Source organism: Solanum stenotomum, chromosome 1, assembly GCF_019186545.1.
Source record: "Solanum stenotomum isolate F172 chromosome 1, ASM1918654v1, whole genome shotgun sequence".
Taxonomy (NCBI): Eukaryota; Viridiplantae; Streptophyta; class Magnoliopsida; order Solanales; family Solanaceae; genus Solanum; species Solanum stenotomum.
Window position 1 is genome coordinate 12,102,566 of NC_064282.1, and position 17,976 is coordinate 12,120,541.

General features: G+C 35.0%; 3 protein-coding genes across 6 annotated transcripts in view; 2 read left to right on the plus strand and 1 right to left on the minus strand.

Annotated features, from left to right (window-relative positions):
- Window positions 1-727, plus strand: part of LOC125846762 (protein CANDIDATE G-PROTEIN COUPLED RECEPTOR 2) — a 5,283-nt gene extending 4,556 nt beyond the window's left edge. The window contains exons 5-6 of the mRNA XM_049526360.1: window positions 196-277; window positions 442-727. Of these exons, the coding sequence (XP_049382317.1) occupies window positions 196-277; window positions 442-519 (160 nt within the window). The 3' untranslated portion in view covers window positions 520-727. The remainder of the gene's footprint in view (window positions 1-195; window positions 278-441) is intronic.
- LOC125846751 (vesicle-associated protein 1-1-like) overlaps window positions 1-11,393 on the plus strand; it is an 83,057-nt gene extending 71,664 nt beyond the window's left edge. The window contains exons 1-10 of one of the 2 annotated variants that reach the window (XM_049526339.1): window positions 4,144-4,488; window positions 4,824-4,920; window positions 5,512-5,582; window positions 5,666-5,747; window positions 7,582-7,697; window positions 7,772-7,951; window positions 8,044-8,139; window positions 8,668-8,832; window positions 10,500-10,577; window positions 11,003-11,393. In XM_049526339.1, coding sequence (XP_049382296.1) covers window positions 4,872-4,920; window positions 5,512-5,582; window positions 5,666-5,747; window positions 7,582-7,697; window positions 7,772-7,951; window positions 8,044-8,139; window positions 8,668-8,832; window positions 10,500-10,577; window positions 11,003-11,116 — 951 coding nt within the window. In that variant the 5' untranslated portion in view covers window positions 4,144-4,488; window positions 4,824-4,871 and the 3' untranslated portion in view covers window positions 11,117-11,393. Of the gene's footprint in view, window positions 1-4,143; window positions 4,489-4,823; window positions 4,921-5,511; window positions 5,583-5,665; window positions 5,748-7,581; window positions 7,698-7,771; window positions 7,952-8,043; window positions 8,140-8,667; window positions 8,833-10,499; window positions 10,578-11,002 lie in introns of those variants that run through there. The other variant, XM_049526348.1, reaches the window with a different exon arrangement.
- A 622-nt stretch (window positions 11,394-12,015) lies between these two features.
- LOC125868868 (sodium/hydrogen exchanger 2) lies at window positions 12,016-17,976 on the minus strand. 3 transcript variants are annotated; one of them, XM_049549450.1, is made up of 16 exons: window positions 17,676-17,976; window positions 17,214-17,247; window positions 16,729-16,993; window positions 16,432-16,550; window positions 16,216-16,313; window positions 15,419-15,478; window positions 15,276-15,322; window positions 15,000-15,194; window positions 14,829-14,875; window positions 14,109-14,175; window positions 13,923-14,023; window positions 13,517-13,618; window positions 13,199-13,337; window positions 13,064-13,126; window positions 12,841-12,924; window positions 12,016-12,736 (listed from the first exon to the last, which is right to left on the minus strand). In XM_049549450.1, exons 3-16 carry the CDS (start codon window positions 16,900-16,902, stop codon window positions 12,422-12,424), a joined length of 1,611 nt encoding a protein of 536 aa, XP_049405407.1. In that variant the 5' UTR covers window positions 16,903-16,993; window positions 17,214-17,247; window positions 17,676-17,976; the 3' UTR covers window positions 12,016-12,421. The 3 variants fall into 3 exon arrangements, with proteins under 3 accessions (XP_049405407.1, XP_049405396.1, XP_049405402.1); XM_049549439.1 differs by having other exon boundaries at window positions 15,276-15,478; XM_049549445.1 differs by lacking the exon at window positions 17,214-17,247 and having other exon boundaries at window positions 15,276-15,478; window positions 17,676-17,944.

Here is a 17,976-nt window from a genome sequence, read left to right on the forward strand (position 1 = left end):
GGGGGGGATGAATAAAAAACCTGATGTGGCTTTTATGGTACTTCTCTGCATCTTTAAGTTGAATGTATCTCTTCACACAAAAACAATAGAGAAATGCATTACTATCACATCCAAACTGTTGTATCCAATTAATATAAACCGGTGCATACTTCAGCTACTTTTAGTTTACTAAAAGATCCTCATTTTGCATTACAGGCTGTACAATATCACGGTCATCTGTTACCATGCCATGTACCTTCCTCTTCTGTATATTACTTTCCTAGCGGACTTTTTGCAGGTATCATTTTCTCATCATTCATTCTCACTTATGCCCCTCCCATGCGTATCCTTTACCTGCAAAGCGCTGACAGAAGTCTTAAAACATATTTATCCAAAATCTTTACATGGACTGTAATATATCTGTAAAAAGCTTACCGGCTCTGTTCTAAATCGTGTGTGCAGGAGGACGACTTGCATCTGGAGAATGTATACTACTCAGAAATGAAAGATGCTGGCTTCTTTGATGTCGATTGGGAGTAATTCAGCAAGTGCTTCTGAATAATGAAGGTGAATTTGATGCTGTAAATGTGTAAATATGTATTAACATGTTTAGAGAATTCGGAAAATGATAAAATTAGTTTCCCTTCCAGTTATATTTAACTTCTCAACGACTTTACCACTATTTGTTCGATGCTACTGAGGAGCAAAAACATACTTTATGCATACGTGAAATAAGTTCCTAAACTAATGATAAGAACCAACACCATGAACTTTTGAAAAAAAACAAAAACAAATTCTGTTAGCACTTGCAGTTGCACCAATATATTTTACTAAAAAAGAAAAAACTTAATGATGTCAACATTGCTATTAGTCATTTTCAATCAAAGGCCAACTCTAATCAATTTTGTTCACGTATTTCTCAACTGCCTCTTTATATAACTTGGATACGAATCAATCCTTTCAACAACTGGCCTCATTATCATCCATTTAACCAATTTTGTTAATATTCCTTGTGAGTTAATTTCTCAGTGAAGGAGTCTACTACGAGTAATCATTAATCACCATCTTTACAAGAAATATATATTCTCAATTATCCTTCACCTTTAATTAGAAATTTCGTGTGAGAATGAAGTTTCTACCAATAGAAAAAGAAAACACTAAAATCTATCTTGTGTGACGTGAATTTGAATTAATTCAAAGTAAATTTTGAATATAGTGATGATTAAAAAAAGACAACAAAATGAAGCATCTCAAGGTTTGGTGGCCCATACAGAATTAAATCCATATTGTTGAAAAGAGATAGAGATAGAGGAAACTTGAAGAATCAATCCTGTTTGTATAATGTGTGCAAAAGTTGGTAGCTTTTTTCTAATTTCATTTGGCTAAAAATAAATTCCAACCGACTCCACTGGGGATATTTCACTTTCATTATTAAATGTTAAAGTAAAAGTTTGCCCCACCTATATTTGTTGCATGTGTTTATACAAATTCATCAAAACCACATATATTACTTACAAAGAAAGTAATTTAATTTGCATCAAAGTAGTTGGTGATCATTATGATAATGCACTGGCTCCTTTTATTTTTAAAGTTTATTTATTTATGATTAGTGAATCATATGGAGAGAAATTAAAATACTTTTTCTTAATCTTTAATTTAATAGAATGAATAATTTAACATTGCTTTAATTTCTCAGCTTTTTTTTTAAGTTGCTCAAATCAAATGATTGAGTCACGTTGAAGGGAAAAAGGAAATTGTTAGAGATGCTACTTTTTTTAAAAAAAAATCTAGCACAAACTGCTTCTACATACACGCATGATAAGGTGTATGGGGATAACCAAGCTATCATTTCTATCAGATATGGATCCAGACGACCCAAGAGCTCGCCAAAAAAAAATTATGGAACTTTTGAGAAGAAAATGAAAAGAATAATTGATTTTATTAGTTTGATGAATAGGAAGAAAAAAACAACTAGGAATATAATCAATCATATCAAATATAGTATAAACTTATTGTGAAATATTGTCTAAACAAACAAAAATGACTTGTCAATATATAACTATGCACATAAAGTTGCCCCTAATAGTGAACTTTGTTTGACACAACGGTTTATTCATCCAACCTTTAAATAATAGATGACGTTAACAAATTGATAGCATTTATGCAGTCCTCCTATAATTACAGATTTTAGCTTCGAGTTTTGAATATGAAAAAAAAAATTAATAGGAAGAGTTCCTTCCGAATGGGCTATACATGGTGGGAAACTAGATTAATCAGATTTCAATATATAAGTGTCAGACATCAAATGAGAAATTTTAAAAATATACAAGTACCATTTATAATTTTCATACTTCAATGGTTCAGCAAGAACCAATCTAGTTCTTTTAAATAAGAAGAAAATTGACTCATTTTGGAGTTCTTATTGTAAGAATATATGGAATAGATTTTTTTTTATTTTTTTGCATGTATGTGTTCTTATCTGTATCTTTCACTTTGAACCAAATGAGTAAAATGTGTGATCACTTTTAGGCAAACTTCAAACTCAGGAAAAGATCATATAATTAAGCTTTATGATATTTTTTTCTTTTGGTGAAAAGTTAGAATAATTTTTGGTAGGAACATTTGGACTTTTTTTGAAGGAATTTGGTTGATAGAAGCACCATGACACAAAAAGTTCTCAATAAAAGGCAGCCTTTTGTTAATTATTTGTTTATATTTTTTTTTAGAAAAGTTTTCAATTTAAAAAGATGGTCAAAGAGACAAATATTGAAAGGACATTCATCAAGAAGGAACTATTGGAATACTACAAATTTAAGTGGGACACAAAATTTAAATATAAAGTCATCAAATAATGAGAAAATAAAAAAGATTCTTGCTTTATTTTTCTTTTATGTCGTTATTGGTATATGCTCATGATGTGTATAAAAAAGATCCTTTTAAATTTCAAAGTGCGTATAAGCAGGAGCTGATTCAATATTTTGATATCCATTAATTTGAATAAGGTATATTTATAATGTGATATTTATTTTTTTATGTAAAAAAATTATCCAATTTTATACATCAAAAATGATTTTTATAATATCTTGCCTGATATATTTATTAAATATTACTCCCTCCGTCCCTTTTTAGTTGTCCACTTTAGAAATGGCACACAGATTAAGGCAACAATGATTAGCACAGTGAAGTTACAATTTTACCCTTATGACAACTTTTCACTTCAAAATTACAACCACTTATTTGAATTAAAGTGAAATAAATTGGAGGGAAACAACATACACTTTTACAATTTTCAAGAAGTGTAAATAAGGGTATAATAGGAAAAAATTTGTTGTCCTTTCTTGATTTGTCAAAATGGACAACTAAATAGGGACAACCAAAAAAGGAAATATGGACAAGTAAATAGGGACGGAGGGAGTACATGGTATAACTTCAAATGTCCATTATCACTTTCACTGCGGATAATTCTGCTGCTTTTGATTAGATCATTGAATAAATAAGACACTTTGCCAAATGTGATTGACAAGTGATACTAACAATTTAGAAAAAATATATCTTGGATCTCCATTCCCTTTGAGCTTCACACTTACTCCCTCCGTCCCTTTTTAGTTGTCCACTTTAGAAATGGCACACAGATTAAGGCAACAATGATTAGCACTGTGAAGTTACAATTTTACCCTTATGACAACTTTTCACTTCAAAATTACAATCACTTATTTGAATTCAAGTGAAATAAATTGGAGGGAAACAATATACACTTTTACAATTTTCAAGAAGTGTAAATAAGGGTATAATAGGAAAAAACTTGTTGTTCTTTCTTGATTTGTCAAAATGGACAACTAAATAGGGACAACTAAAAAAGGAAATATGGACAAGTAAATAGGGACGGAGGGAGTAGTATTTTATTTTCTTTAAAAAGATGAGCCACAATTATTTTGCTTGTGATATTCGAGTTTAAGGGTGTTATATAGACAAGTTAAATTGAATTTAGCTCAATCAAAATGATTAATAAATAAATTATTAATTTATTCAAAAGTTATTTATAGTACTTTTTTATTAGCTTATTCTTCTATATATAAGTACTACCTACAACTCATCTTAAATTCTTATGAAATAACGAATATAAAGAGGCGATCCGGTTCATAGCCTCCACTTCGGACCCTTTTAGTGAACCCTCTTACGCAATTCACACTTCCCCCTCTACTCTCTCTCTCTCTCTCTCTCTCTCTGTTTCTCATCACCGAACAACCAAAAAAATTCCTTCTCTCTCTCTCTCCTCTTCATATCCTAGGGTTCATCGATTTATCTATGCATACAATGCACGCTGCTTTCTCTCTCTGTGCATCATTTGTTTATCTCTAAGAAAGAGAGAGAAAGAGAGAGGTGACACCATTGATCAGAGGAACGAACAGAGGAGGTCCGAAAGTAACGTTATATTTACGCTATATTCAATTCCAAGATTGATTCCTCTTTCATTATCATCATTCATTTTCTTCGCCATTGGAAGCTCCGGTGAGTTCTCTCTCTCTCTCAATTCCGATTTATAAACGATGTCGATTCTTCTATTGACGCTGAATCATGAGCCTGATGAAACCGCCGGATCAAATCGCCGGATCAATCTGATCTTTTTTTTTTATCTTTTCTTTATGGGATTTGATGCGTTTACCTATAGTCAAAATCAAATTTGCCTATTCCTTACTGGCATGCATATATTTTTATGAGATTTTACGCGGACACAATAATTGTATTGGGTATCTTTTTGTTGTTTGTTACTTTTAGGTTGCGTGTATTTTTGTGGATTTAAATATTAATGTTTTTAGCTATTTTTGATTTCTTTTTGCTGGCAGGAAGTGATATCTGTTACTTCGGATTGAATTTTAGATAACAAAATAGCCATGTATTCCGACCTGGTGGAAATTGCACCAAGGGAACTCAAGTTCATATGTAAGCCTTTTCCATATTCTAGTTACTGCTGCTTACTTGTGTTGTCCAGATGCTTCAAAGTTTAGTTTTAAAGAATAAATAACAGCGACTATGAGCTGTGCAATCATACTACAACTTGATCAGATTAAAGCATTGGTATGGATAAGAGGCATATTTAAGTATTCTAATAAGAGCTTTTGTTAATGAGGTGGAGCCTTTTGGTTCGATTTACACTTGTTATGGTCTTAACACTTACAGTTGCAGAGTCGGGAATTATGCGAAGTGTATGCAAATTTTCTTCTCAGTTGTGTTAAGGGTGTGCAAAATTGAATAAACACTCATAAGTCATAATAGCTAATACTTAACCTCTAACACCATATAATTTCCGGCGAAGGGTGTGCACCAAACCACCCTTTGCCTAAGGTGGCTTCGCCCATGATGGTCTAGTACTCATGTGCATCCATTTTTCATTGTTTTCATTTTAGTTTTTTTTTTTTTGTGTGTGGGGGGTGGGGAAAGGGACATGCTTATTATGAAAGTTTTGTTGTATAAATTCTGGGAAGGATGCTGTTACTGAATTGGTATTTAGTTATATTGGCTTTTTCCTTGCAGTTGAACCAAAGAAGCAAAGCTCTTGCACTATTCGACTAATTAATAAGTCCCAAAATCATGTTGCTTTTAAGGTACGGTATTTTTTGTTTTAGTCAAGTGCTTTTTTGGAATTGTATGGAGATTGATAAGTATCATGTTGGAATTATTTTAACAGGTCAAGACTACCAGTCCAAAGAAATATTGTGTTAGACCAAATACAGGAATTATTAAGCCAAGAGCATCCTGTGATTTTACAGGTAAGAACAATTCTTCGTGATGGCAGCATATGCATATCCATATCTGTGTTTTGAGTTTGATCTATGACAAATCATTAAATTTCTTTTAGTAGTAAATGCAACTTAAGAATGTCGCATTATTCTTGGTACAAGTAGTAGTTCTGGTGCATTATTTTGCTTGTAATGGAGATTAGCCAGCACTTCAGCATAGGTAAACCTTTTCAATATGATCACTTGTCTGCATGATGGTCTGGAATGATAGTTAGTATTGCAAGAGTCAATTCATAAATCATTTTTGTATTATTTGTTTACGCTATCAAATGGATAGAGAATCCTAGTCTTCCTTTCATACGAAAGAGGAATTTGACAGCTAGAATTGAATGTTCAGTGTTATGTATTAGGGTCAACAGTGAGGAAGATGGTAAGGACGGATGCTAATATAAGCCTAAACTACATAAGCTTTGGGAATTTACACGGAATTGATTTTAACGGAGGTGCTCTTCCTTTTCTTCACTAGAGAAAGCTCATGTACTACATAGAAAGAAATTACTAGATAGACTGAACATGAAAAACATATAAGACGAATAACCAACCAATGCTGTGATACCCATGCCTTTGGTCTAGTGGTAAGAGGGCAACATGTGATGTGTGGGTTAGGTGCACATCACGGGTTCAAACCAACCAGTGTTCTGATCTCGGCACTTGGGCTTTGTTCTAGTGGGCGCAACATTTGACGTATGCGGGTGAGGTGTACGTCGTGGGTTGTGGAACCCTGCCTCAGACAATAGCCTGGTATTTAAGTGAGGAAGGGTAGACACGGATGGACCAATTGTCTACTGAATTTTGAACTGTGCGCCAGTGGTCCTCGGGGATTTAGTTATTAGAAAAATCAATGTTTTGTATGGTTAAAGGCACGCTTAAGGACTGAAATATGCAGTGCTGTGAAGCTTGGCGTTTTGCATTGCTAAGGTAGTTTTCAGTGCAAGAACCAAGGCTAAGTCGTGTTCCTGAGCAAAAACCAGCCAACTTAACACTTATTTTATATAAAAATGCAAAGCAAATTGAGCCAGAAGCCGTTGCTTATTTGAATTTGACATTAACAGATGAAAAAGAGAAAAAAAAAAGAGGATATAATTGGGTTATCGGAGTATTAGAATTCTTCTCCAGATATGCTTCAGTTCTCTTTATACTTCTTCCCTTGGTTGCTGCTCTTCTTCTATTTTTCTGTGGTTTTCGGGATTCACTTCTTTTTTTATTTGTGAGTAATGTTAATTGTAATTCTGATGTTATAAGCCCATATTTTTATGTTCTTTTCTACTGATTTAAAAAATATGTGCTTTAGTTCAAAGAAGCATGCACTTATCTCTTCTTGCTTGAAGCTCCAAGGTGTTGTTGCTTTCTTGCTCAACATGGATTTTGATTGATTGTATGTCTTTGAGACACTATTCAGTTCTTGTTTTAACACTTTCAATCACGGTATGGGTTATGTAATGTTATTTGCTAGTATTTGGGACATTCCCTTCTCTTGTATATCATGTTGTTTGTTAATTTAATGAATGTGTGAACATAATATCTGGAACGGAGTAGCCTCTTTGTTCAATTTTAATTCAACCCGTAACTCATGTTGTACCTGCTTTGATTGTCCATCTTTAATACTGACTGTAGTGCTGCAAAAAGAATTCCTGTTTGAGAGATGATATACAATATATATTACAGATATTGTGATGCATCACTTCTCCCTAGTGGAGAAATTTTTTTTACAAATAATCCTCTGACTAAATATACTGTTTCTGTTAGCAATAATGATCAATTGATCATAGGCAATATATAGGGGTTTTAACATTTGTTTATGCAGTGACCATGCAGGCACAAAAGGCACCTCCTCCTGATATGGCGTGCAAGGATAAGTTCTTAGTTCAATGCACAGTTGTGGCGGAGGAGACTGTTGAGGAGGATATTACATCAGCCATGGTATATTCTCAGTGGATTATATGATTTCTCAAAGGGCATTCCTCTTACACAATTTCTGACTGCTTTAACTGTAGTTTTCAAAAGATGATGGCAAATATGTTCAAGAAAATAAGATGAGAGTGATCCTTGTCAGTCCACCTGGTTCACCTGTTTTATCACCAATCAATGTACAACACAGTGATCTTCCAAGTTACATAGATTCACCACGAGAAGATCAAGTACATGGTAATGAAAATATCTGTTCATATCAAGAAGTAAGTAATCTTCTTCGGAAACCAGAATTTGTTGACCATGTGGTTTGATATGGTAATAATGCCGACAATCTAAATAATGGTAATCTTTTCAGGGAGATGTCAATGGAGTACATAACCACAATGGAAGATACCAAGAATCATTGACCAGAGATCAAGTAAACCCCCTCAATCAAAATACACCGAAGGAAGTAAGTTATTCATCTAAGCCAGAATTTAGAAACTGGTATAAATGGAAAAAACATGGAGTAATGCTAAGTATGTTCAGGAGATGTCAATGGGGTTTGGTTGTAAAAATGCGGCCACGTAGCATGATTGTAGAGGCTCTGAACCATATGAAAGATATGGAAAATAAAAGAAGAAAATTTGTCTTGAATTAGTTGTTCAACAATATAAGAAGGCTCCTTACATAGAAGTTCAAAACAAGTTTAGACTGCATAAAATAAGGAAAGTTATCAAATAAGGATTTTCTTTCTATATCTTGATATTCCTAATTATGACAGAACTGTGCAGAGTATTCTATATTATTAACCTAAACACACAGAAAAAAAATTCTAGAACATACTATACTAGCATATAACTAAATAAATTCTCAGTTATTTTAACAGCTGCTTGATAAGTTGATACTGATTGTGTTTCCAGTGTTTTGCTCTATATTATGTACATTGAGTTAGCTGTTTGGTAATATATTTTATCTATCTGTTGATACACTTCTCCAGCTGGATGAGAATGTAAAGGAGTTTAGAAAGGAAAATGCTGACATGCAAATGGAGGGAAAGCATGCGCAGTTGGAGACGAGGAAGCATGATGAAGAGATGGACTTAGTCAAGGATGTTGCAAGCATGAAGTCAAAAATAATTGAACTTGAACGAAAATTAAGTGAGGTTAGAGTTTTTTTACCTTCTCTTCTCTTCTCATTTTATTTTATTTTTTTATTTCAAGTAGAGTCTGGAACTACTTTTGTTGTGTCATTTGAAAAACAATATGTAGTCAGTTCCCTTGGTGGTTTTCAGTTTTTATCTGGATATAGCTTTGCTGAGGAATTGCCTGGTTTTATTTTTTAAGTAAAGATGCCACTCATTGTTGATGACAAGAATCAATTTTGTGCAATCAAGGGGTTAAAACCAACCCATATAGAAATTGGAAGGCGGTATTCATCAATCATGCCAGGGATGAAAGATTTGTACAAAATATGCTGGTCACTTCTTTATGTCAGGGTATTGTCTAATTCCTTGTGATCTGCATAAAATAGCTAGCAGCAAAAGCAGTTTACACTGAACTTTTTACCAGTTCCCTGGAATTGTCAGACCTAGACACATGAGATTATCAGTCAGCAGTATTATTGACTAATGTTCGCTGCTCAGAATTGTCTCTTTGGGCGATTTTTAAAAAAGACCTCTTAAATGCACTATCAACTATATATCTATTAGGATTAGAGTCCTAAGCTAGTTAAAAGTATAATTGTGATAGCAGAGCAGTGTTATCAAAAGCATAAAACGCAAAAAAAGCTTTTAAGGTCCGTTGGGGCTTTAAGCACAAAACGCAAATGAAGCGTAGACTTCAATGAAAAAAGGACAAGGCAGAATAAATACAAATATATATAAATGTTTACTCCAGACTCATAATTCTAAGCATGAATGACAAGTATATGAAGAAAGAAATTGAAAGAAGATTATGATAAAAGTGAAATATCACTTGTTTAATGTCGCCTCTTAGTCTCATTGGCAAGGAAAAGTATGCCTTAGATCCTTGATAACAAAACTGAAGCGCACATTTAGCGACATGAGGCGCTCAACATGGTTTGAGCTTCAGTTCAGGGCTTAAGCCCGCACCACCTTTGACAACATGGTATCAGAGTAAAGTGGATCCCAATTTATCATCATTGAACGAGTATCTTCCGACTTGGATTTGACTTCCATAATCAGAGTCTCTGTTCAACGTTAGTGCATTTGATCTAGCAATATTGAATCAATCCTTGCTAGTTGTTACAGCTCCCTGCAAGTACAGAAGGGTGGTTTCTTCCTAGCAGAATCTTGGTAATACGCTGCTCAAACTATGTCGTAGCACTGTCTTCTTTTTTGATGTCCCGTACATGATAAGGTTCAGAGTAGTTGCTTGAGGATATTTGGAAAGTACATAGTAAGATCAAACATATGGAATTTAAATCAATACTGGGATTCAGGCAAGATGAGTTTCTCTTATTTAACTGTGCCTCTTATTTATCATATTTTAGTCTGTACTAGTTTTGGCATCTATTGGTCAAGGTGATCTCACTTGATGAAAATTCAGAGGGGTCTAGTTTGTACCGCAGTTTGCTGACTTGTCTAGTCATTTTGATGGAACTCGATGCCAAAAGAATAAAAACTGGAAACTAACTCAACCTCAACCTTTCTTACTGAAGATTTTTCGAGTCTTCTGGAACACTTCATAGAGTTTGATATTTCCCTCCCGTGGATGTAAACTTTTGTTCAAACATATGAGTCAATTAGGTTTAGTGCCTGTAATTGGTTTGGATAAATGCTGTTTCTCACCCTTCCTTACCCTCTTGCAGGCCAAAGACACCATCTCAAGGCTAACAGAGGAGAGGAAATCTACCGCTCAAGAAAGAGAGAGCTTACAAAGAGAACTGGTATTTTCATTGATTCCTATATGGTTTAAACAAGATTTTGTTAATATTATTAATTTAAGATCACAACATTAGTAGAAGTCCTCAAAAGATTGGGATGCTATTAACTAAATCTATATTGGGGTAATAATAAGCCAGAATGTTATGTGGATGTTGTGTCTGTTCTGAGTCCATGCTAGTCTAGCTTTACCTCAAGCAAATTGTGTTCTTGTCTTGATAAGTCGGATCCATTTAAGTCTTACAAAATGTGCATCTGTGGAAGTGAGGGAGGGAGAAATTGTGTTTCAGTCCCTCACCCTAAATTTTACCTGATGAAGTCTCTATTTCAGTCGTGACGCTCCTGTGACATGATCTTGTGCTCTATAAAAGTTGTCCTTAATTAACCCTTCCTTTTTTTGTGTTCTTTTTCTGGTGTTATGATTTTGCAGGTCATGTTGACAAGTAAGAAAGGCGGAAGAAAAGTGCGGGTTGGATTTCCGCTCCTCTATGTGGTTACTGTAGCCTTTATTAGTATGGTGTTTGGTTACCTTATGCATTACTGATCGAAGCATTTAATACACCGCTGCGACTGAAAGGTTATTATGTCTATCTTGATAGACAGTTTTTCCTTCACAAAGCCCCTATCTGTTCAATCTAACACTGAGGATCAAATATGTTGTTGTATTGACTAGTAGAGTATATCAAGTGTTGTAAATGCTGTTTTTAGATGGAATAAAGTGTAATAATCTCCGTCTACTACCCAAGCCTGCATCATCGCAGCAGGTAGAGGAGTTGGGTATCTTTTTGCTGGAAGTGTTAATTATATTGATGGTTTTGTGAGGGTTCTTTTAACATTTTATGTTCAAAAATTTTGTTGTGCTTGTGAACAGTAGTGGCGGGTATGGAGAACTTTTTGGCGATTACTGTGAACGCCAAAGAGCGTAAAGAGTATTTCACTTATTTAATCTAATCAAAGATATTTTAGTTTTCTCAGGAAAGATCATATAGGTCGCTCTATCAAGGAAATATTTTCTTGGTACACATCTCTTTTCCCATTGCAGCTGTTATTCAAGTCTCCTGTCTTGGCTTTGAGTTTGCCTTGGGTACCTCTGTTTAATATTAGTGTTTATGGTTTCTCATGGCCGATTAGTCCTTTTATATGATTCTTGAAAACTAATTAAATGCAAGTATGTTGGTACTTAAGAATAATACTCTCCTTGGTGAATAATTTGTTAAGAGATACAATCGGAAAGTAATCATTCGACTTGTAACATGAGATGCTCCTTTTTCCCAGTACATCATCTAGACGAAACAAAAGATGAAATTCTGGCAAGCCATGACCTATCTTTGTGGCAAATCATCAGAAAGATTGGAAGTCTCAATCTCATGTCAATACTAGAGAAATGAAAATGATTTTTGGAAAAGCTATCTTCTGCTCTCAGACAATTATTGCTTTCTCAAGTTCATAAAACATTACAAATGGGATATATAATACCACACGAAATTACACCACGCAAAAAGAAGATGGCAACATTTAAGTAGCCCAAAATTTACAATAAGTTTGAATAGAGATATTGCCATCTGGAAGAGCATTTTCAGGATTAATTTACACACTCACCATGGTCAGCCAGAGCTTCACCCTTTCCTAAACCCTCCACTGCAAACGAGAGGATTTTGCTGAATTTTATGAACATTTTATCAGTTTTAGAGTTTGCTAAAGCAATGTAAATGACAGCAGTACCAAATGGTCCAAGGACCTGGGTGAAGCTCATAATGCTGTCAGCAATCTGTGTACACAGAATCTTTAGGATCCACTGGACGTCCCTTGGCAAATTTCTTTTACATCAATTTCATTTTTCTCGTGCACATCATGGACCCTGTTCCGTTGGAGAACCAGGGGCAGGAGGAGCAAATCCCCGACCACCAAACATAGGGCGCATGAATGCATCGTCAAACTTGCGCCAGTACCGATGCACTTTATGACTTGGTGCGGTAAGTAGCATCCTCAAACTTGGTGGGTGAGGAAGATCTGGAACATTTAAATCAACTTCAGAGTCCTCTCGACTGCCTAGGAGTGGGGCTGTTAGAGACTTTGGAGTATTTGCGCCTGATGACACTGTACTCAATTGCCTCTGTGGTGGCAGCAGGAGACTTATAAGGGGTTTTGTCATTAAACCGAATACCTGAAAAAAAATAGTTTACGCATTCTGGATTTCACATATGAATTGGATGTACCAGCATGGTTCAACCGACAAAGAATATCATGGCAGAGGCAAGAAGTATATACCATTGTGCTGAATAGAACAATGGTTATCGTGCTGGTAATCATTATTGCATTGTCCTGCAGTTGAGTGTGTCCCCCACGAGTGAACTGCATGACCAAATGATCAATGATTCATGACATAAAAAAATACAAGGATGTGAAAATAAGTATCATGAAGTGTACATGTAAGGGCTGATATTCCCACAATGTCAGCTGAACTGGCCTAGAATATGATTAGCACGTTTACCTTATTATATGCCAGTGCCATGGACACTGCGCCTCTCATCAAACCTGCCCACCATATTATCACCTACAAAACAAAGTTAGTACTGATATCCATATGAGACATAATAAGAGAGAATTTGATCAAGCCACTGCTCACTTGCTGCCTAAAGGTAATTTTTTGCTCCGAGGATTTCTTCATTAAGTTGGATAAGAATGATAATGGAAAAACAAAGGCAGCTCTCCCAAGCAAGATTAGTCCCATCAGTATTGAACTCGCGGAAATTGATAATCCAGGCCTGCAAGAAATAAAAGAACCACCTGATAAAGACTACTGACTGTATGACAACAAATTAAAAGGGAGGAAGGTAAACCATGTAAGAATTAATACTAATCTCTCTCGTACTTTGCACATAAAGTCCTCCTTCCGCAATATCACTAACAACCATTTCAAAATGAAAAAGAAAAAAAATGATACCTGTCACCAACAAATTTCCACTTCTCGATATCCAAAGCATCCATGCCGACATAGAGGAAGAGGAAAGTCTCTGCAAGAAATGACAAAGTTGCAAAAGTGTGCCTACAGAAACATAGCACAATAACATTTAGTCGTAATATGTGCACATATGTCAATTCTCTACCACAAGTAATAGCTGACACGCGATCATTTATATAAATGATTATTTGGATAAGCTATATAAATGTGTGTCTATTTGTCAAAGCTAATCAGATCAGCTATTACTTTAGTTGTTGGAAGGTTTCGGCAGTTATGACCTAAATAACAGGTTGCAGGTTGCAGATGAAATAATTTTGACATAACAAAACTAGGGTGACCAGGCAGAACAAATTGGAAAGCATCATGGCAGAAAAGTAGGAAATTGTACCTTGTAGTGACTCTTGAACTCTCGGTCACATTGTGCCAAGTGTAGTGAGACATTACAATACCACAGAAAAAGACGGTGAGAATCCCACTCAAATAGAATAACTGCAAACGATGAACAATTATGTCACTAGTATCAGATACATGCATATTGAATACAAGTGCCAATGTACTAAAATGAAGATCTTACTTCGGCCAGCAAGTATGATAAGTAAGCCATGAGCATCATAAGGGCAACCTCACGATCTGTGGAGTGCCTGGAGACCGTAAAAGTAACTTGTCATTACTAGTATTGCAATAAGAAGAGGTACGGAAATAAGAAAAAGAATGGGTCAAGAAGTTTCTCCGTCAAGTTTGAGAGGAACTAAGCAAAGTTTCACTAGATAAGAAAGTGTAATGAAACATGAAAACTTTAACATGAAAAGCTTTTACGTGAACCATGTTTACAGTTTTATCAATAATGTTCTGGCTCTGTCAAGCTTCTTAGAAACACAATCTCAAACAGCAGAAAGTTCCAATTAGTTTGCTATAAATGACAAATAGATATATCTGCAAATGAGGCCAGAAATCTTAAATCTAACTAGAGCAAAATAATCAGGAAAATACATTTCCGACAGACCATAGGTGTAGAACTCCACTATATAAAATAGGTATAACCTATCAACTATAGCAGGGAATTTAAGTACTGGTATAGAGTCAAGCGACATCCTAAGGAAAAGTATCATATCTGTACAGTCAAGCTTGCAAGAAGACCACATTTATTAGTTACAAATAATAAAGTTCTTGTGAAATTAAGGCAACTTCACTAATTAAGGACTGAATTCACTGTAATCAAAGCATATCTGTAACATCATTGCAGCAGGAAAACCCGAAATGAGTGTTACCACAGACTCCTTAATAGAGGCATTACCTGCCAAAATATAGCTTCTTGATAATGTAAGCACTAAGAAGACCAGTCTGCAGTAAGAAGAAAATGTCAAATGGAGGGGGAAAGCCTAACTAGAAGTCAATATCAAAGATTTAATGAATGATGCATCATGGACACATCATTTCCTACACACGCTCACAGAGTGAAGCTTACTCCTGCTCCCAGTAAAGTGCTAGCAAGGAACAGATAGAAGAAGTTGCCAAGGAAACTGAGGGCTATACTGGGATTCATGCTCGTAAGGTCGAAGTTTTGAATAGCATTGAAAAGCACCACCGATGTAGCATCATTTACAACTCCTTCTCCAAATACAAGACTGTAAAGGAGGGGTGTCTCATCCTGATGTAGGACCTGCAGCAGCAAAAACTTGAACTTTAGGGCATTATATTGGGTCACTAGCATTGGCCAATGATGAGGACACTACTTCTGTACCTGCAATGTGCAGACGGAATCTGTGGCAGCAAATATTGCTCCAATTGCTAACAAGTGGAGAGAGAGAGAAATAAGAGCGGTCAGAGGTAGAAACACAAGCAACCAACAACAGAACAAACACAACAATGGTTTCGAAAAATTACCAAGATAATCCCCAATATCTAGAAATTCAATGTCCAACTTCTTGAAAGTTTGAATGGCACCTTCACATGACAGAGAGAAAATATCAGCAAACACTAATTAACAAAGTTTGCGAGAAACTAACACATACTACTGCATTGAAATTCAATTCCAAGATCAGGATAAAATAGGGATGATTTCATTACCAAAAAACAAGGACATAGTAGCATGTCTGCGCCAGAAACTCTAGGTGAATGTACTAAAATGCTCAAAACTTCAGGTATCAAACACATCTACCCTAGTAATAGAGAAGCTTTGCAACATTGCTTGATGGATAGAAGGTAAGCAAATTCGAGACATCTTGAAATAACCTCCTCCTTCCTTACCATCAGCGTAACATCTGGAATATAATTGTTTGTTCACTATCATTATCAAGGCCATGTACACGAAACATCATGCACGCCAATAGGCAGCTTGATATGTGGAAAAGCATATGAAAATCAATTAAGAAAAAAATATCTTGAGGAACAGACACATTGACTAGTGAACATGTTTTAGCAAGAAGATCCACTAGAAATCAGTAAACTCATTACAGTTTCATCCATCATAATTTCATGACTCATATGGAAGATAACTTTGGCCTGGGTGTAATTTCTACTCTTTAAACCAAGTACCTTCAGTAGCTATGATAAAACCACAACAAACATCAATCTGTTGACTAGGTACCCCAGTTGCAGAATAATTCTCTGGCGGAGGACCTCTCTAACCAATAAAACTTACAAAATGAGCTTTTCCAATAAAAGAATGCTTTGAATAATACCTAATGATATAATGGCACATGAGACCAGGGTACCAATGGCTCCGAACATCATTATAGTAATGAAGTTTACGAAAAATTGCTTCTTTTTTACCTGAAACCTGTAAAAGAGGAGAGTAACATATGTGATAATCAAATTTTGTGGGAACAATACTAGCAGTCAAAATATGCAATGGACCACAAAAAAGAAAAGTAAAAAGAGAAGATAATGATATTTACCCTGCATTAAATATGATTGGAGGAAGTACATATATGAAAAAGAGATCTTCACTGAAAACCAGAAGGTGTGAGCTCTTTCCACCACTTACGAGCAAGATAACCACTCCTGTACACAAACCCTGCAATTATCGAACATACATGTAAGTGTTAATAAACAGATCAGAGAATGTAAACTGGAAATTTGAATCAAACTCAAAGGTGACAAGGGTCTGTCATTTCAATTTTATTTATTTTTACGCGATCTACATTACATGTCTTCCCACGAAAACCGCTATGTAGAAAATGAGTGACACTCACAATTATGAGGGCAGTAATGGACTCATTAACCCAGCGGTTCTCCTCCAAGAGATGACCAATGATGATGCAAGCACAAAGGAGTGCCACAAAGAGGTTGATGGATACAACAGAAGCATGATCTGAAGTACCCAAAGGGCCCAGTTTTGGAAACAGAGAAGCCAGCACAGAAGCCATCTCTTTTGCCACTTTGTATTACAACCACAGTTCAACTTTTTTTCAACTTCCCCAAGTTTTCATCGCTATTAGCTCCCGTCATGTCAATCTTCTGCATAACACTATATTCCATGAAATAAAATATCCCACATAAATCGAAACCTAAGAACCCAAGCAAAACAATATAGTAGTAATTTTGAACAAAAGGAGCAGAAGAGAATGGTTTTCACGAATGTAATTTAAAATTCTCCATTTCTAATCTCCCAGTTTTTCCAATCTACTGTACACCCAAACAGAAAACAAGATCATTTCTACAACATAAAGATTCTCACCAATGCAAACAAAAAAGCTTCCAGTGCCTTTCACCTGTAATTACAAAAGGAAAAAAAAAAATTGGTTCCGTTAGAAACCAACTTAACAAAGAACAAAACATTCATGTTTATGACAAGTCTCCATAGTTCAATTTCCAAATTTTGTCTGATTTTCTAAACAAACAAATATAAAGTTAAAATAAAAATCAATTCTTTTCTACGTAATCAAGATTTTCACCCAAAAATAAATAAAATAGTTTTTTACTGTTTGTTTCCAATTTTTTTCATGGGTATGATCATTTAAAATTCTAACCAAATAATCTTCAAATATGGAATTTCTTGCCCTACAATGAGCGAAAAAAGTTAAGTACGTATCATTTTCCATGAAATTAAAGGGTTTCACAAACATTTTCCGAGAAAATTCATCAAAAAACGGAAAAATAGAATTTGAATACTCAGCTTTTTTTTTTTGGATATACTCACCAATACAATTGCATTCTGAAAGGCGCCGGAAAACAGAGCACAAAAAATATTACAAATCCTCAAAACTTTCTGAAACCAGAAAAAGAAAAATGGAAGAGAGAAGTGCAAAAATAAAGTTTAAATATTTGTCTGCTTCGAGTTTTCGTCGTGAAATTGCTCCCAAAAATGGAGAAAAAAAGCAGAGCAGAGAGAGAAAATGATTTTGAGGAGAAGCGCGAAATTTCTAGAAACAGAAATAGAAAACTCCGGGAATAACGTGACTTCCTTTTCCTTTTTCTTTTTACTCTCTGTATAATATAAT